The sequence below is a fragment of the Juglans microcarpa x Juglans regia genome, chromosome 2D, assembly GCF_004785595.1.
Source record: "Juglans microcarpa x Juglans regia isolate MS1-56 chromosome 2D, Jm3101_v1.0, whole genome shotgun sequence".
Classification (NCBI taxonomy): Eukaryota; Viridiplantae; Streptophyta; class Magnoliopsida; order Fagales; family Juglandaceae; genus Juglans; species Juglans microcarpa x Juglans regia.
The window spans coordinates 21,575,786-21,596,447 of NC_054596.1; the positions used below are offsets into that span (position 1 = coordinate 21,575,786).

Consider the following 20,662-nt stretch of genomic DNA (forward strand, 5'->3'; position numbering starts at 1 on the left):
GTAATATATTCCACTTTAATAAAGGAGAAAATATTCTAAATAGACCTTTTAGATGAAAGTTGTTTTTTTTTTTTTAATAAGATTGGTATGAAATTAACATATATTCTTCATACTAACAAAACTGATTTATTATGATTTTATTTCTAAAAAATAACAGCGGAAACAAATATTAGAGCAAAAATTATTTAATTTTCTAATCAATTAGAAAGCTAAGGAAAAAAAAAAAAAAAAAGCTGCAAACACGTCCATTGATCTTCACTTTCTGCCTGTCGTTCCGCTGTGCTCGTTCTCCGCACTATCTCAAGAAACCTCCACTTCCGATCTCTCCACATGCGATGAGTCTCCCGCAGCGGCCGTCTTCGGCCCAAAGCCGGCATGCTCCACGACCACCCTCCGAATCTGAGATCTACAACATCATCCCCATCCACAACCTCCTCGCCGACCACCCTTCCCTCCGTTTCCCGGAGGTTCGCGCCGTCACCACCGCTCTCCGAGCCGTTGGAGATCTACGCAAGCCCCCCTACTCTCAATGGGCCCCGCACTTGGACCTCCTGGACTGGCTCGCCCTCTTCTTCGGTTTCCAGAGCGACAACGTCCGGAACCAGCGCGAGCATCTCGTCCTCCATCTCGCCAACGCCCAGATGCGCCTCTCCCCTCCCCAGACAACATTGACGCCCTCGACGCGACCGTTTTGCGCCGGTTCCGCAAGAAACTCTTACGTAACTACACCGCCTGGTGCTCCTACCTCGGTAAGAAATCCAATATCTGGATATCTGATCGCGGCCAGGCCGACTCCGAACACCGCCGCGAGCTACTCTACGTCTCGCTTTACCTCCTCATCTGGGGTGAGTCCGCCAACGTCCGCTTCGTCCCCGAATGCATTTGCTTTATTTTCCATAACATGGCCATGGAATTGAACAAAATTCTAGAGGATTACATAGACGAGAACACCGGCCAGCCATTTTTGCCCTCGATTTCGGGCGAGAACGCGTTCTTGAACTGCGTTGTGAAACCGATTTACGAGACGATCAGCGCAGAAGTTGAAAGTAGTAAGAACGGGTCTGCGCCGCACAGTGTGTGGCGCAATTACGATGATATAAATGAGTATTTTTGGAGTAAACGGTGTTTTCTGAAACTCCGCTGGCCGATTAAGTTGGACAGTAATTTTTTCGTGACGACTGGTAGACGGGGAAAACATGTGGGGAAGACTGGCTTCGTGGAGCAGAGGTCGTTTTGGAACTTGTTTAGGAGTTTCGATAGGTTATGGGTGATGCTGGTGTTGTTTTTGCAGGCGGCCATTATTGTTGCATGGGAGGGGAGGGATTATCCATGGCATGCATGGACGAGTAGGGAGGTGCAGGTGCGTCTTTTGACTGTGTTCTTCACGTGGAGTGGCTTGAGGTTCTTGAAGTCCTTGTTGGACGCCAGCATGCAGTATAGTTTGGTCTCCAGGGAGACAATGGGGCTTGGGGTGAGGATGATGATGAAGAGCGTGGTTGCTGCCGCTTGGATTGTGGTGTTCGGGGTATTTTATGGGAGGATATGGTCGCAGAGGAGTGCTGATAGGAGGTGGTCTCCCGAGGCGAATAGAAGGGTGGTGACTTTTCTTGAGGTAGCATTGGTTTTTGTTTTGCCGGAGCTTCTGGCAGTGGCACTGTTTATTCTTCCGTGGGTTAGGAATTTTCTTGAGGAGACGAATTGGAGGATCTTTTATATGTTGTCATGGTGGTTTCAGAGCAGGGCTTTTGTGGGACGTGGGTTGAGGGAGGGTCTCGTGGACAATATTAAGTACAGTTTGTTCTGGGTTGTAGTTCTTGCTACGAAATTTTGTTTCAGTTACTTTTTGCAGATCAAACCTATGATTGCCCCAACAAAAGAGTTGTTGGATCTAAAAGTTGTGCATTATCAATGGTATCAGCTTTTCAAAAGGAGCGACAGATTAGCAGTTGGGCTATTGTGGCTTCCTGTTGTTTTGATTTACCTCATGGATATCCAGATTTGGTACTCCATCTACTCATCTTTTGTTGGGGCAGCGGTTGGGTTGTTTCAGCACTTGGGTGAGATTCGAAATATTGAACAATTGAGGCTGAGGTTCCAGTTCTTTGCGAGTGCCATTCAGTTCAATCTCATGCCAGAGGAGCAGCTGTTAAATGCAAGGGGGATGAGGAATAAGTTTAATGATGCCATCCACAGGTTGAAGCTGAGATATGGGCTTGGTCGACCATATAAGAAGCTTGAATCTAACCAAGTTGAGGCAAATAAGTTTGCTTTGATATGGAATGAAATTATTTCAATTTTCAGGGAAGAAGATATCATCTCTGACAATGAACACGAGCTGTTGGAGCTGCCCCAGAATTCTTGGAATGTCAGGGTCATCCGCTGGCCTTGTTTCCTTCTCTGTAATGAACTACTGCTTGCACTTGGTCAAGCGAAAGAGTTGGTAGATGCTCCAGACAAGTGGCTCTGGTACAAGATATGCAAGAATGAGTACAGGCGCTGTGCTGTGATTGAAGCTTACGACTGTATCAAGCACTTGTTGCTTGAGATTACCAACAGCAACACCGAAGAGCATTCCATCATGACCATCATTTTTCAAGAGATCGATCACTCTATTGAGATTGAGAGGTTTACTAAGACATTTAATATGAATGTACTGCCGCAGCTCCATGCCCAGTTAATAAAACTTGTTCAGGTATTGAACAAGCCTGTGAAAGATCCTAGCCAGGTGGTGAATTCACTTCAGGCCATTTATGAGATTGCTAAACGGGATCTTTTCAAGGAGAAGAGGAGCATGGAACAGCTGAGGGAGGATGGTTTGGCTTCTCGCAATCCAGCCTCTGCTCAGGGGCTGCTTTTTGAGAATGCTGTCAACTTGCCAGACCCCAGTAATGAGACCTTCTATCGGCAGGTCCGGCGGTTGCACACAATTCTTACCTCTCGGGACTCGATGCACAATATCCCAGTAAATCTTGAGGCAAGACGCCGAATTGCTTTCTTCAGCAACTCCCTCTTCATGAACATGCCCCATGCCCCCAAGTTGAGAAAATGATGGCCTTCAGTGTATTGACCCCTTACTACAGTGAAGAAGTACTCTATAGCAGAGAACAACTTAGAACGGAGAATGAAGATGGGATTTCTATCCTGTACTATTTACAGACAATTTATGCCGATGATTGGAAACATTTTATTGAGAGGATGCGCCGAGAAGGAATGGTGAAAAATGAAGAAATATGGACAACTAAGCTGAGAGATCTCAGGCTTTGGGCATCATACAGAGGCCAGACACTTGCCCGCACTGTAAGGGGAATGATGTATTACTATCGGGCTCTTAAGATGCTGGCATTTCTGGATTCTGCATCAGAGATGGATATCCGGGAAGGATCACGAGAACTTGGTTCAATGAGGCGAGACAACTTGGATGGTTACAATTCAGAAGGGTCGCTTTCTTCCAGGAGTTTGAGTAGGACGGGCAGTCCAGTGAATTTGTTGTTCAAAGGACACGAGGATGGGACTGCTTTGATGAAGTTCACATACGTGATTGCCTGCCAGATATATGGGACTCAAAAGGCAAAAAAAGATCCCCATGCTGATGAAATATTGTATCTGATGAAAAACAATGAGGCCCTTCGAGTTGCCTATGTTGATGAGGTTTCCACAGGGAGGGATGGGAAAGAGTACTACTCTGTCCTTGTGAAGTACGACCACCAAAAGCAGGAGGAAGTGGAAATCTACCGGATAAAGCTGCCTGGTCCCTTAAAGCTTGGAGAGGGAAAACCGGAGAATCAAAATCATGCCATCATCTTCACCCGTGGTGATGCTGTTCAGACTATTGATATGAACCAAGACAACTATTTTGAAGAGGCACTCAAAATGCGTAATTTATTGGAAGAATTCAGGAGTTATTATGGCATCCGGAAGCCTACAATCTTGGGAGTTAGGGAGCACATCTTTACCGGTTCCGTTTCATCACTTGCTTGGTTTATGTCAGCTCAGGAAACGAGTTTTGTCACCTTGGGACAGCGTGTTCTGGCAGACCCCTTGAAGATTAGAATGCATTATGGCCATCCAGATGTTTTTGATAGGTTTTGGTTCTTGACTCGTGGTGGCATCAGTAAAGCTTCCAGAGTGATTAACATCAGTGAGGACATTTTTGCTGGCTTTAATTGCACATTGCGTGGAGGCAGTGTAACCCACCATGAATACATCCAAGTTGGCAAGGGAAGGGATGTTGGGTTGAATCAAGTTTCCATGTTCGAGGCCAAGGTCGCAAGTGGAAATGGTGAGCAAATTCTTAGCAGAGATGTCTACAGGCTGGGTCATAGGTTGGACTTCTTCAGGATGCTGTCATTCTTTTACACTACCGTGGGATTCTTTTTCAACACAATGATGGTGATTCTGACTGTATATGCATTTCTTTGGGGACGACTCTATCTGGCTCTCAGTGGTTTTGAGGATTCTGCTTTGGCAGATGACACAAATAGCAATGCAGCACTTGGTACAATCTTGAATCAGCAGTTCATCATCCAACTTGGTCTGTTCACTGCCCTTCCTATGATAGTGGAGAACTCTCTTGAGCTTGGGTTCTTGCAAGCAATTTGGGATTTCCTGACAATGCAGCTCCAGCTGTCATCTGTTTTCTACACATTCTCTATGGGAACTCGTGCCCACTACTTTGGCCGGACTATCCTTCATGGTGGTGCAAAATATCGGGCCACTGGACGTGGTTTTGTCGTGGAGCATAAGAATTTTGCGGAGAATTATAGACTCTTTGCTCGAAGCCATTTTGTGAAGGCCATTGAACTTGGACTGATACTGATAGTTTACGCGTCGCACAGTCCTATAGCTGGCAACACATTTGTTTACATAGCCATGACCATCACTAGTTGGTTCTTGGTTGTGTCGTGGATTATGACCCCTTTGTGTTTAATCCTTCTGGATTTGATTGGTTGAAGACTGTTTACGATTTTGATGACTTTATGAACTGGATTTGGTACCGTGGCAGCGTGTTTGCAAAATCTGAACAGAGCTGGGAAAGATGGTGGTATGAGGAGCAGGATCATCTTAGGACGACGGGCCTGTGGGGAAAGATAATGGAAATTATCTTAGACCTCCGATTCTTCTTTTTCCAATATGGGATAGTGTACCAGCTAAATATCGCTGCAGGGAGTACCAGTATTGCTGTTTACTTGTTGTCTTGGATCTATGTGTTCGTGGCTTTTGGTATTTATGTGGTAATAGCATATGCTCAGGATAAATATGCGGCAAAAGAACACATCTACTATCGTCTTGTCCAGTTCCTCGTGATTACACTTGCTATACTTGTGGTGATTGCCCTGCTGCAATTCACGGATTTCACATTCATTGATATTTTCACTAGTTTGTTGGCATTTATACCAACTGGGTGGGGCATGATTTTGATTGCCCAAGTATTCCGGCCCCTTCTGCAGCACACTATACTTTGGGAGACAGTTGTTTCTTTGGCTCGACTTTATGATATAATGTTTGGAGTCATTGTCATGGCTCCTGTGGCTCTACTCTCATGGTTACCTGGTTTTCAATCAATGCAGACGAGGATTCTTTTCAATGAAGCATTTAGTAGGGGTCTCCGCATTTTCCAGATTGTTACTGGGAAAAAATCTAAGGTTGACTTGTGATTGGAGGTAATTTCCATCGAAAACTTTTATAATTTCCCAATATTTTTTTTTTCTTATTTTTTGCTTATCCGCAAGTCTTTAGCTAACAATGGAATTTCGGCCATACGGTTTCCATGTTAATTTCTTCATTTATTTTTTGTATCTAAGCGGTATGAAGTATTAACCTGTTTCTGAGAAGCTTGCATCATGCTTTGCAGGTTTGATTTATGAGGTGTAGAAGAACAATAGAAGTTGAGAGAGGGTTGATTTTCTTTCTTTTTTGCTTTGTGGAGATTCTTTTGTGCATATGTCAGGTGTAGGCTTGTATCTTAGCTTGCATTATCATATACCATTCCACTTCAATTGACATCACAATTTCGGACAGATATCATTTGATTCTTCACGGTAAGGCTTCCTCTTTCCTTATACGATGTAATTAATAATTTTCTTTTTATCATCTTTGAACAAATATTTGATTGGAGAGCTCTTGGCATATATTTCAAAAGGTACAGGCTCTTGGCATAGTGTCTATACCGAGTATGTGAGGAGCATATAATATTATGATTATTTTTTAATTCAAATACACCAGTCAAAGCAATAGTCAACAATTTTTTTTTTAATTTTTTTTTTATATATATAAAAATAATGTTTCATTATGTGGGTTGTACACTTGTCGTGTACTAATTGATTCCCTACCATTTATTATTGGATTATTTTTGTTATTCTTTTGGTCGAATTTAGCTACTATGCTTGCCGTTAGGGGTGAATTCGGTCCGGTCCGGTCGGTCTCGATGAGGTTTTGTGGATTGGACCAGACCGGTCTGGTCGGTCCTATTTGGTCCAACCCTATACCTGATGGGCCAAAAACCCAATCTTATTCCTATGTTTTTTCGGCCCAATAGTGGAAGCTTACTAACATTTTATCCAATTTAAAGCCAAAAAATACAAAAAAAGAACTTGAAAGGAAAATAAAAATAATCATAAAAAAAAATTGTCAATAATCAATATACAATAAATTTGAATAAAAGGTTTTACTACAAAAAATAAATTTTTTTTATATCCATCAGAAACTTCAAAACAGGAATAGCTACTTGATTTTTTTATTACTAATCCATCCAAACAATTTAAATAAGGTTAAAACTAAAAATTATACTAGATAATAAAAAAACTAAAATAATATGAGCTTATACATAGAAGTTTATACTCTAGAAGCCCAAGGCCAAGTCAGAAATGGGCTATATTCTTCAAACTTCTAGAAGTCTATGACTCCTAAAAGGATTCTGCCAACAACTTCACCACCTATTAGGGCATAATCCACAAGACTCCAAACGTGCTAAATATCGAAGCATCAAAAGTAAAATACTAATAGAACTCCAATAAGTTATTCCAAGCAAATTTGGATTCTAAAAGAAAGAAGGGGAAAAAAAAATCATGATCAAGCATAGATTAATGAAAACTAAAAATTATACAAGTTCCAAAAAATTGAAAACTTAAAAGCTCTAAATAGAAATTACAATTTACATCAATACAAATTATACAATTATTTTCCTGACAGCTCCTAAGTCCTAGCCTCCTACATCTTTTAGCTTGACATATTTTTCAATTTTTACAGTACGCTGTAAAGTGTAAACAAAGAAATTATTAGCGAATAGCAAAAGTGAAAATTGAAAACTAACAAGCTAAAATAGATTCACCTCATTAACTTGCATTGATTGTAGACATTGTATTTGAAGCCTCCATAGAATTGTCACTGTCCCAAACAAGTTATATACAATAAAGAAACAAACCAAATTATATAAATTTACATAACATATAGTATTATATATCATAAAAGTTATAAAATGAAGTAAGTAAGAAATATATCCAACTGCCTCTCAAAATCTTCCACTTCATCTATTAAAGTCCTAAGGTTGATTGGAGTAGAAGAAGAACGAAGCCAATTCTATGTACAAATGAAAGCCTCAACCATCATTGAAAATAAATTATTTTGAAAAGGATCAAGGACACGACCCGTCGTGCTAAATGTAGATTTAAAGGCCACTGTAGATATCGATATTGCGAATACATCTCGTGCAACTTTTGAAAGTACACGATATCTAACTGAATTAATCCTCCATCAAATAAGAATGTGAAAACTTGGGAATGCCTCCTCATAACTTTTAGTTAGGTATCTATCAACCTTATTCTTATTTCCCAAAGTGTTTTTCGACTGTAACTGTTGCTTAAATATGACCATTCTTTTTGCCGTCCTATCAACTCTACCACTACTACTACCATCTATAGAATTTACTTCTCACGTGGGGACTTGTGCATTGTTGTTTTAGATCAGAATTGTTGCCTTCCCTCATTATCAGCGTACACCTCATACATTCGGGTTAAAGTATTTTTCACCTTCCAACTCAAATCAACCGCTTTTGTAGGATCATTGGCATACATGCATTCCAATACAAAGTCAAAAAATTGCATCTTATACCAAGGATCAAGAATAATCTCAACAAACAACAACATATTCATATTATCTAAGTCGCCCCAATATTTATCAAATTTTTTCTTCATATTTGTGGCCATTAATCCCACCACGGGGCTTCCTACTTCACACTCCACTTTAATTGCATCGGATATTTTAACTAACTCTAGAAAAAAGGAGTTGCAAGTTACATATTGATTCCCCGAAAAAGATAAAGTTGTAACAAAAAATAGTTGAAGAAACCTTACAAACTTTACCTTCTCTCAATCGTTATTATTGGGAGGCCCTAACTTCTTTGATGTTCTCCTATTCACCACATCACCAATTTGGTCATCATCGTCTCCAATACTACTAAGGAAACCCAAATCTTCTTCTTCCAACCGTTCAAAAGTTTTTCGAAATTTTAAAGTCCCCTCCAACATAAGATAGGTGGAGTTCCACCTAGTCGGTACATTTAAACAAATGCCACTTTTGCTTGCAATTTCTTCCAACCCAATACACTTCTTAATTGTAGTCCACCTTTGAGGTGAAGACTTAATATATTTCACAACACATCTCACATTCACAATAGACTTATCAAATTCCCTCAACTCATCACGGATTATTAAGTTTAGGATGTGGGCACAACACCAAACATGCAATAATTCATATTTCAAAATAATGTCCTTCCTATACTTGGTTTTTTTCTTCAAATAAGAAACAGCTCCGTTATTAGAACTTGCATTATCAAGTGTGATTGCAAGTACTTTCGATCTCCCCTAATCATGCAAGCACATTTCTATAGCTGTACCAAGTGTATCATCACCCTTTTGATTCTCAATCAAACAAAAAGAAAGAATTCTTTTGTATAGTTTCCAATTATCATCAATAAAGTGTGCACTGAGACACATATAATTGAGGTTTTGCACGGATGTCCATGTATCTGCGGTGAAAAAAACTTGTTGCTCTTGAAGATCACTTCTCAATTTATTTTTTTCCATTATATACACACTAAAACAATCATTCGCAACCGTAACACGGGATGGAATCCCTACCCACTTAGGGCAAACAATGAGCATAAACTTCTTGAAACCCTCCCCTTCAATGAACCTAAAGGGCAACTCATCAAGAATAATTATTTCTGCTAAGGCTTGTTTGCAAGCCTCAACACTAATGCTATGGGCATAAATCCTTCACTATCACTTCTTACACCCGCCTTCCAACCGAGAGTAGTTTAGGACTTATCGGTCTTATTCAATGGACATTTCTTACATTGTTTTTTAATATGATACTTCATGGACTTTATACTGTTGGTCTTCGTATCATATGCATACGAAGCACCACAGTAATTACATACAGCCCTATGTTTACTTGGATCACCTTTTGGTATTTTTACAGAATAACAACTATTAATTGCTTCTATATATGTACATTTACTTATCACAAAAACAAAAATAAAAACGTTATATAATGCTAGAGGTTTATAGGAAACGTTATATACTCCCACTACAATATTCCCACATTACACTTTAACCAACATTTTCTTAAAGTTATAAACCTCATAAAATCCTAATTAGTAATAACACAAACACAAACCCAAACTCAATCACAATTCACAATTCACAAAATCCTAATAACATAAATCCAATCACAAAATCCTAATAACATGAACACAATCACAAAAATCTTAAATTTCGAATTCAAAAATCTCAATAAAACCATCTACCAGATTTGAGATTTCAAAGTAATTTAAAAAATACATAATTTCATTACTATGAGGTGAGGCCAACTTGCCAAGGGTTTGTGCGTGGTGAGGCATTGGGTCTGTGCATGGGTTTGTGCATGGGTCTGTGAGGCTGATTAAGAGAGACGAGAGAAGAGAGATGAGAGGTGAGGCAGATTGCAGAGAGACAGAGACGAGGTCACGGACTCACGAGACCAGTGACTCAGTGAGGCAGAGACGAGGGACTGAGGGAGTGACTTAGTGAGGCGGTAGAGACGAGAGAGAGACAGAGACGTTTGTGGTTTGTGCATTGCATACTTCTTGATTTTGGGGTTTATTCGAGAGGAAATAGACTAACAGTGGAGAGGAAACGACACCGTTTCCCTAAAGTAATGTCAAATGTGATTCTGTTTTTTTTTTACATGATAATTAATTAATTTTTTGATGGTTTGAAAAATTGATAATTATAATTTATATATATTTGTAATACATTTAAATTTTTAATAGACTATAGTGATTAGTATTAGTTATAAACTTATAGTCATTTAGTATAACTATATTAGTATAACTAATACTATATTAGACTATTAGTATTAGTTATAAACTTATAGTGATTTAGTATAGCTATATAATATATTAGACTATATAATAGTATTAATATTATAGTATTAGTATAGTTATATATTAGTATTAGTTATAAACTTATAGTAATTTAGTATAACTATATTAGTATAAGTATAACTAATACTATATTAGACTATTATTTTTAGTTTTAAACTTATAGTCATTAGTCATTATTCATAGTGATATTAATAATTTAATACTATATATAGTTATAGTCTTATAGACTTATAGTGATTTCTTTATAATTATAGACTATAGTTATAGACATAGTGATTTAGTTTGGTTATCAATTTATAATTATATAATTATATTGATGATATTAATTTTTATTTGTTACTTTGTTACAAACTTAGAGTATATTAATGTATTATAATTTATGATAGTTCTAAGTTAATGCATAATGAACTATTTACAATTTTTTACATTTTGTATATGAAGCAATAACTAATAAGCATAAATAATTTAATTATCCATGATTCCATACATCCATACATGCTATATATTTACTTGCAAGTTGCAACTTAGGTCATAGTCTCATAGATGTCACACATTAGTTAATTGTGAATTGATAGGTTAATTGATAATATACAATTAATATAATATTAATTTGTAATTACATATTTAAAATTTTATATTGTAAATGAGGATAGGTTAGATGAAAATTACATAATTTATTATACAATTATTATTTAAAATAATATATTTAGGGATAGATTAGATGAAAACTACATAATTTATTATACAATTATTATATAGAATAATATATTTATAAAAAAAAATTCAGTCGATCCAGTCTGAGAAATCTCCACCCCGAGACCAGACCGAAGACTGAAATTCTCCTACTTACTGGACTAAAACCGACCATGCATTTTTTCGGTCCTGTCCGATTGGACCGAATCAGTTAGTCTTGTCAGTTTGGACCGATTGTTTTACACCCCTACTTGCTGCCATTTAAATAATTAGAGATTATTTATTATATTTCACTTATGAGCTTATCATTTAATACCACATTAAAAGATTTTGAGAGGATGACTATAAAATTATTTTTCCTTTTTGTTTGAATTATTCTATTTTTAAATTAGTGTGTAGAGTACATTATTTACATTACTTAAATAATAAGATTTGATTTGTAAGATTTAAAATTTATAAATCAAATTATGACCAAACATTCAAGTGTGAGAACATAAGGCCTTGTTTGTTTATATAGTTGATCTTAATGTATCTCATCTCATCTCATCTAATTATTATAATTTTTTTAAATTTTCACATAAAATAAAATAAACAATTCAATTTTTTAAATCTAAAAATAAAAATAATATTAAAAAATATATTATAATAATATTTTATTTAATTTTTATCGCAACTCCTCCTATTATAAAAAACAAACGATCTTAATTTTGTCTGTAGTGCCATCTTTATTTTTTTTTAAAGCGTTAGGCCGATCTTTATAGCTCTTCGATGGAACATAATCTAAGAGTAGGGATGATCTGACTTTTGTATTTTCTTTAACGGTAAAGAAATGAAAGAATATACTTTTTCCTTGTTTTCAAGGAGGATGGATGGTTGGTTGTTGTGGGCCTTAACTTTTGATCTGTCATTTGAAAACAAAACAGCTGGGCCCATCTCGAATCTAACTCTTATGTTTATCTATCTATTTATTTGTTTCATCTTTATCCATTTCCAAATTTTTGGTGGCGAATTTTAATTGGTTCAATACTGTTCAAAGCATTCCAGAGACTTTGTAATCGCTGCTTTGCTAATTGCTATGATCTTTCTTGTATTTTACAGGGATTTCAAATATCAGGATTTTAATCCTATCATCTGTATTAATTAAATACCAACAATAAGAGTCAATGTGTTGCCAAAAAAAAAAAAAAAAAAAAAATGGCTGACGATGAAAAGAGTAAATTCTCTCTTCTCAATTTTAATCATTTTACTTGTGAACAATTAAAACATTTCAAATTTATTCATTTTTTTTATCAGAATAATTCAATGATATGAGATTTTTTTTTTTTAAATTTAATTTCTTTTAGTTTTTTAGCAACAAAACGTGTTAAAATGGTAAAAAAAAAATGGTGATGCTGGTGGCTCATGTTAAGCGGGTGAGGCCGCTGAGACTGAAGTCCCACGCCTCTGCCGACGCCTCTGCCGACTCCTAAACAACGAAGAGATCCATCCAAAATCTCACACGTCATTCCTTCATTTAGTGGTACGAACGAACCACTCTCCAAATGGAATATTTATAGTAGGATCCGATCCAATCTGTTCAGAAATATCAGAGCGTATATTCTCGTACTCAGCTTTCATGATTACTTCTTGTATAGTAGTAGTTTTTACTTAATGTCTACTTTGTATTTTTTTTTTCTCATCTTCTTTTAGATGGATAGCGAAATAGACATTGAGTTGAGATGAAATAAATTGAGATAAAAATTAAATAAAATATTATTTTTTAATAATATTATTATTTTAAAATTTAAAAAAATTAAATTATTTATTATATTTTATATAAAAATTTAAAAAAATTATAATAATGAAATAAGATAAAATAAAATAAGATAAAATATTTTTTATATACAAAAAAAACTTAAATTCCTATCATTAAAGTTTCGGGGCTCGTCTTTTTTCTTTTACTATGTGAGGTTGGGGTAATTATTTAGAAAAGTGATAAACATGCGTTATTTTTTATAATATATTATATAATTATATTTTAAAATGAAATTGATTTTTATAATATATTTTATAAAAATAATACGATTTTATAAAACTACCTAATATGTGTTGTGCATGTATTATTATTCAAGTATTTAGGATGAGATTAAGATAACCCATATTTTGTAAAACTGCATACACAACACATGATAAAACTATCTATTTTTGTAATATAAAAAATAATAGTAAATGAGTCCTTGGTTTTGAAAGGAGAGTGAAAGTGCATGGGAATAGGCATGAGGGATAGCTCATGTTAATCCAACTCGGAGCACGTAACCGCCGACAAACACCTTCCAAGTACACACGCTACCTCAATATATAAAGGCGTTCATTCCGTAACATTTCGCTGTTTGTGGATCATCATCAGTGATCACCTTCTTCTCATACACAGTTACTCTCTCTCTCTCTCTCCGCGTATGACACTTTTATTGAAAGAAACTGTGATTTGTTGTCAGTTTATTTTCTCTCTGCAACTATCTTCCTCTCTCACAGATCATGGAGAGGCCTATGCTCAGTAGAGAAAACAGTGGAGCTGTGAATCGCAGGAGAGAGCGATTTAATCGGTCTCATGCTATTGCTTACGGCTCGCCTTATGAAAAGGCTGCCGCACTGGTTGATCTGGTTGGTTCCTTTCCGTGTTTCATCTGCCATACTATCATATAACAAAATTCTTCTCAATGTTGTTCCCTTCAAATTTTATTTTTGCCCGAGTTATGGTCGATTTAGCTGTGACTTGGTGATTTTTAGGTGAATTCAATAGTGTATTTGTGGTTGATATTACTTGAGAGCTAATGAGTGTTATTTGTTTGGACCTTTTTTTTTTGGTTGCGAAATTATGAACAATTTGAATGCCACTTGATATTGCTATTCAAGTTTTTTTTTTTTGTTCTTTTTAAAAAATTAATATAATTTTTTTAATTTTATAATGGATTTATGTTTGGTGATATATGCACTGCAACGAACGATTTCGTTATGGTTGTTTAAATTTAGGGTGTGTTTGGATGTTGAGCTAGCTTTGAGTTTTTTATGAATAGTAGTGAGTTGAGTAGTGAAAAGAGTTATGTAAGGCTATCTAAACTGAGTTTAAAGTACGTTTGAATGTTAAGATGAGTTTGATACTTTTTATGAAAAATTGAAAAAAATTGTGGGTCTCACGTATAAAGATATTTTAAATTGAAAAAGATTGTGGGTTTCACGTAAGGAGATTTTGAGTTGAGATGAATTTAATAATTTGAGAGTTGAGTATTTAAATGTTAGAATCATCTTACAATTAGATTGAACTCAGCTGAGTTTGAGAACCAAACGCAATCTTATTTTGTTTGTTTTGGATGTCAAATTATGTTAGTGAAGTGAATTTCTAATGGGTATATGTTTCCATTATATGCAGCGTAATGAAAGATCTTTTGATAATATTGAAGCGAATTTTCCAATCCATTATATGCAGTCTGATGAAATATTTTAGTGATGTTTTTCTAAACTTGTGTTTTTATTTTTGGTTTGTGTGGGACGTTATGAAAATCTTAATGTAACTTGAGGATTCCAAAGTTAAATCTTATAATGGATTTGCGTTTGATTTTAGGAAGTTTGTTGAATGTTCTTATGTGAGGGTTTTTAAAGTTCTTTTTGTTGTCTTGAATGTGGACTGTGATGGATTTAGCTTTGAGCGTTAAGTGTTACACGTGAGTTTCATAATGGTACTGTTTTACAATAATCAATCAGGTTACCTAGTTGTTAACTTCTTTAGTGGATTAGTATTGGGCTTATATTCTCAATAGAATTTTCATTCTTCAATTGGTGATAAGAGGGTGCGGCATATGTAATATTTTTGACATTTAGTGCATACTAGTTTTTTTTCTTCTTCTTCAAAATTGCCTTCTAAGTCAGAAGTGCAAATTTGCAAGATTTTGTTTAAAGACTGCTTCAAAGTACACAAGGAAATCAATAATATATTTTTAAATCTTTTTTAATAAATTTGATGCGTAACTAACCCAAAAATGCTTCTCAATGCATATCTCAGTCTTTCTTTTATCCTCCTAATGTTTCCATTGTTTTAACCATGGGATAGAATCCACAGTCATGTCATGTCAGTCTCACTGAACTTCTATATAATATTGTCAGAGAGTCTGAAGCATTAGTTCATTAAGAATTTTATTCTCAAATACTCTCTCTGAACTTTTACATATTATATTGTCTGAGAGTCTTATTCATTACTTCATTAGGAATTTTAATTCTCAATCTTTATTCATAATTCTCAATATTTATTCATGCAAATAATTAGTTTTTATCTGTTGAAAATGCTTCAGGCTGAAGATGGAATTGGTTTACCTGAACAAATTCTTGAACAATCAAACTTCCAGAATGCTGCAAAATTCTACTTCATATTTACTCGGCTTGATTTCATTTGGTGCCTTAATTATTTTGCATTAATAATCCTAAATTTCTTAGAGGTTAGTACAATTTTCCCTTTCATTTTGGTCACAGTTTGCATTTCCGTTCGCTGCATTTGTTTATAAGGCCTTTAGGCAAAAAGAAATAGATATTGTATTCACATTAAGTTGTTCGTATATTCTTAACTAGCTAACTGTGTGCAGAAACCTTTGTGGTGTACCAACTATTTCACGTATTCTTGCAACAATAGGGAGTACTTTTATCTTGGGCAGTTGCCCTACTTAACTGGTGCGGTGTCTCTTATATATGAGGTAAGAGGGAGATATTCATTTTTTGACTTGTAAACTATTTATGATGTATGCTGTTATTTTATCAATTTTATTTCTCTGCATGTTATTGGATCTAGTTTCTACATGGATGGTGTAATATATGCATTCTTTCCTTGTGTCCAAAATGAACATAGCATTTATAGGCATTCTTTCCTTTTCTGCTCAGCACCTGTTCTTTCAATATGTTACCTTTATCTTATTTTATTTTATCATAACCGGCGATCTTGATGGTTGAATTATAATTTGACCTGATTGCAGTTTCTCGCCCTCCACAATGTGTGATTTAAACTAAAATTTATCATCATGGTTGAAATGTACTTATGCAGGCCATAACTCTCATCATACTTATGGTACATACTTTCTTTCCATTATCATTTGAAGGGTACCATCTCTATGGGAAAAGTCCCCTTAATCGAGTAAAGGTACTTCTCACCAGATTCTTTCTTTTGTAGTTATTCTTTTGTTTCATTTTTTAAATCTACATGATGCCTCGATTGACCATTTACACCTTAACGAATTGTTGTTGTAACTTTTTAGCATTTCTCTTATAGACTTTCCATATATCAAAATCATTACTTACAACAAAATCATTACTTATATATAAAAAATTATTTCTTATTTGATGGTGGTTTAATCAAGGTAAAAACATTGATTATGTAATACAGCCTTGATTTGCCTTTAATATTTAGAACTCCATATCGGTTGAATTTTCTATAACATAGAAGAAGTTCTACAGGAATGGTCTAGGATTCTAAGCTGTGCAGAGATAGAAATGAATAATTGGAAAGGAAACAAAATGAGCAGCAGTGATGAAATACGCTTCATGAATTGAGACAGAACCTACTAAAAGTGTGTTACCACTGATGTTTGGATTTGTTAAGAGCACCAGCAGCCACATCAACATGAAGAATGAAATCCTAAAGTGCGTTACCACTGATGTTTGGATTTGTTAAGAGAACCAGTAGCGCATCAACATGAAGAATGAAAATATCAACAGTATACATAATGATAAGTAGCCAAAATGAGCAACGGTGTATCTTACAAATCATTTGATCTTTGAGTTTATAATCCAATTCATCAGTTCACCCTTTTCTGTGAAAGCCAGAGAAGCAAAAATTGACTGGTACCCAAATGAGTGGAATAACCAAGTTGACATATTTGATATATCATCGTACAAGTATAATCATGATGTTTTGTTCCTTAAGTCTGATTTAACAGTTCCTTTTTTCATTTTACAGGTGGCTTGCTTGTTAATTTTGGTTGCTGATATATTGGTTTATGCCCTGTACTTGTCTCCCAAAGCCTATGATTTTCTTCCTTTTAGAATCGCACCATATATCAGAGTCGTGTTTTTCATGCTGAACTTTAGGTAATGAGTGATGAAAACCATATGCATATATATATTTTCTTTTTTTCATGAGAATATCCATGCATGTTTCTAAATTGAGGAACCATAGCCATGCACACTGATTTGTAGATGATCTTATGAACTTATGTTTTGAGAGAAGTACATCATCATAGTGAGAAAAAATCTCTTTTCATAGGAAAAGTTGGATCTATACGCCTAAGATGTGTTATATAAAGTCCAACTTGGCTTAGGATAACTATAAATGCGAGGTGCTAGTAAGATTGACTGAAGTGATACCTGATGGCCGTCACAACCATCCAATGATTCGATTGAATGTGCACAAGAAATTATTGATAATATCTCTTAATCTGAGAGGTTGTCAACTTTGAAATTGTAATTCAAATAAAAGAAATGGCTCCATTGAACTGAAAAACCTTTGAGATGGAATTGGTTGATGCATATTAGTTCTGCATCTTCACTTCAATGTTGGTCACTCGGTACTCCTGGATTAAGGTTTCATTTATGGTCAATCCAGTTCTTTGACGTGTCTTTATGGGGTGAAATAAGTTTGAATTTTTCCTGTATCATTATCAGATCCCATACTTGACTATTCCTTGTTTTAAATTCTTTATAAAGTATAAAGGCTGAATCAGTTTGAGATATGCAGTGTTAACAGTGGGGGGAAAAAGTCTTTCCATTCCCTCAAGGACTAAATTAAAAGAAGTAGGACTGTAATGTTTTATTGGAGAAAATTAAGTCTTGATGGGCTGAGGGCCCAACATTGATTAAATGTACCTGTAAACCATGGATGATGCTAAAGTTTTGGGATCAGAACTTTCATAATATGTTTAAATATCTATACACGATAGTCTTAAACTGTATGTTTCATTGTTAAAGCAATTTATGTTACATTTGTTTTCATGTTTTCATATTTTTGTCTTAGGGAATTACGAGCAACCATCATAATCCTGGCTGGAATGCTTGTCACGTACTTAAATGTCTTGGTAGGCTTACTGATGATGACATCTTCTATTATTGTTATTTTGGTCATTTTACTTATGTTTTCTTTGTTTTAATGGCCTTGGGCTTGGACTTTAACCCATTGACTTTTTAAGGTTTATTTAGGGTTTTGTTATTTTTCCTATTTAAATGCTTGAAACATTGAAGATTAGTGTTGGAGATTAATCAATTGAGGCTGCTTCCGTCTTCCATCTTCCCTCTTTTTCTCTGTCTTCTTCTTCTTCTATTAATTTTCTGGCTTCTTTTTTCTCTTCCGCTACTTCTTCCTCTTCTAGTGTTTTGTAAATTTCCATCCTACATCATATTTGGTATCAAGAGGTGGTTTTATTGTTTTCTCAAACAATAGATTAATTTCGGTCCCCATTTTGTTCATCTTTTATGCAACCCATTTCCACCGAAGAGTTCCCTTCGATCCAAACCAAGAAAAACAAGCCGACCGCCTTACCTCCAAGCCGTGCGTCCTCTGCCCTTGCTGCCGCCGCTCTAGTTCCTTCACCGGTGCTGTGACACCTTCAATCCCACACGGCAGCAAATCTCAAGTCCACGCCGATAAGCCTCTGCGGCAAAAACAGACCTCGCCGAAACCACCAAACCTAAGACAGACGGTGTCGGAAACACGAAATCTCAACTCCAATTCTTCTCCCTCAGGCATACATCTCTCCCTCTTTTGGTCTCTCCTCTCGCTCGACTTTTTCTCCCAGTGCAAAAATACCCAGAGACAGAAGGTGCAAAAAAAAAAAAAAAAAAAAAAAAAAGAAAACGTCAAGAACAAGAACTGTAACGTCGGGTGCACCAAGCGTTTCTTCTCAATGAACTAAGGGAGTTTTTCCTATTTCTCTTTGGTTTTATACTATCGGTTTATTTTAAAATTGTATCAATTGTTTTCTATGTGCTGCTATTACCCGTAGTAATTTTTTTTTTCCAGACCCACTTGATTGGATCCTTTGGCTGATTTAGTCTCCGTGGTTAATTTTACCCCACATTGTTGTGGCCCAACTTATTCAATCCTTTAGATTTTGTATTCTCACTCTCTCATTTTCATAGTCCGTACCTTTGCTTTTCGTCTTTTTCATTAATTTTCCAAAAAAAAAAAAAAATAATCCTATTTGATTGGATTTTCTTTATTGGTATTTGGTCTTTGCTTTGTTATTTTAAATATCAGCATTAGTTGTTTGCCGTATTTGGATTTACTTAATTCCAGAAAAAAAAAAAAATTGCTTAGGTTGATATTTTCATTGCTTGCATTTGTTGTTCATTGATCTCTCCATTGCACTTCATTTAGCGGGTGTTGCATTGCATATAGTTGCGTAGTGGTCGTCTTGTCACCCCTAGTTCCAGTACCTTTACCAGGATCCTTTCCAATTGGATGCCCTCACCTGTCAATTTGCTCAACTAGCCACTAACCAGTAGCATTTACAGACTCAATTAGCGGCTGTCCAAACTGAGATGGCTGCTACTCACGAGGAGAACAGGGACCTAGCTGCTAGGTTCAACAATTTTGAGGAACCCCCTCATTCATCTAACAGATCTGAAGCGTCTCATAATAGAGACCATCGTCGTTGACAAGGTGGTCGACAACACTTTAGACGTGATCGTGGAGAAGGGGATTATGATCGTGAGCGCGGACGAGACTATTACCGTCAGGGTACTCAGTCTCCTACTCGTCATGAAGAGCGCTTATTTAGAAACATCAAGTTAGATGCCCCTACTTTTGATGGTTGTTTAGATCCTCGAGTTTTTACTCGATGGATTAAGAAGATTAAGAATATGGATCGTTTCTTTACTTGGTATGGGGTCCCTGAGGATTGAAGAGTTCAATTCTCTAGCTTGAAATTAACTGGCACTGCCCAATTCTTTTGGAAAAGTGTAGAGGATCTTCTTCAGAGGCGTTATGCGCTTCCGGTTGGGAGTTGGGAAGAAATGAAATGCCGCCTTCAAGAGAAGTACTTACCCCAATGTTACAGGGGTAATTTATTGGACAAATGGAATACCCTTACACAGGGCAATCAGTCAGTGACTGAGTATGTCACTCAATTTGATGAATTCCGAATGAGATGTCATGTAGTTGAGGATGAGACCATGACTTTGAGTAGAGGTTTAGACAAGGCCTAAAAGATGATCTTAGGCGTGAGCTTGTCCTTCGGGGTGTCACTACTCTTGACCACGCTTATTCTTTAGTCTGAGACTATGAGTCAGTTACCAGGACTCCGTATGGAAAGCGTGGTGACAACCACCCGTGCATCACCCCAGCATCCACTCTTTCCCCTAAGTCTATCTTAGGGCCTCCCATCTAATGTTCCTCTTGTACAGGAAAATAAAGGTAAAGGTCCTGAAATTCCTAGAACTTCCTCCCGCTTGCAGTGCTTCAACTGTAAGGGTTTTGGCCACATTTCCTCAAATTGCCCTAGTCGAGCCTTGGTCATTTAGGAACAAGAGGGTGTT

The 20,662-nt window shown here is 36.1% G+C and overlaps 2 protein-coding genes and 1 non-coding gene across 6 annotated transcripts in view; all 3 read left to right on the top strand.

Moving 5' to 3' along the window:
- The first annotated feature begins 218 nt into the window (after nt 1–218).
- LOC121248535 (callose synthase 12-like) lies at nt 219–6,021 on the top strand. Its single transcript, XM_041147019.1, is given in 5 exon segments — nt 219–654; nt 657–3,026; nt 3,029–4,909; nt 4,912–5,660; nt 5,852–6,021. Coding segments are annotated over 4 exon segments (5,313 nt in total). The 5' UTR covers nt 219–335; the 3' UTR covers nt 5,655–5,660; nt 5,852–6,021.
- On the top strand, nt 3,296–3,375 carry LOC121251335. Its single transcript, XR_005938003.1, has one exon. It is a non-coding gene; the product is annotated as a small nucleolar RNA J33 (small nucleolar RNA).
- A 7,158-nt stretch (nt 6,022–13,179) lies between the features above and the next one.
- Nucleotides 13,180–20,662, top strand: part of LOC121248537 (two pore calcium channel protein 1A-like) — a 40,603-nt gene continuing 33,120 nt past the window's right edge. For 2 of the 4 annotated variants that reach the window (XR_005937471.1, XR_005937470.1), the window contains exons 1-6: nt 13,181–13,756; nt 15,439–15,582; nt 15,727–15,834; nt 16,179–16,274; nt 17,091–17,221; nt 18,144–18,204. Coding sequence is in view for 1 of the 4 variants with exons in the window: in XM_041147020.1 (XP_041002954.1) it covers nt 13,631–13,756; nt 15,439–15,582; nt 15,727–15,834; nt 16,179–16,274; nt 17,091–17,221; nt 18,144–18,204 (666 nt within the window). In the remaining 3 variants the exon portion in view is untranslated. Of the gene's footprint in view, nt 13,757–15,438; nt 15,583–15,726; nt 15,835–16,178; nt 16,275–17,090; nt 17,222–18,143; nt 18,205–20,662 lie in introns of all 4 variants that reach the window. The other 2 variants (XR_005937472.1, XM_041147020.1) reach the window with 2 other exon arrangements.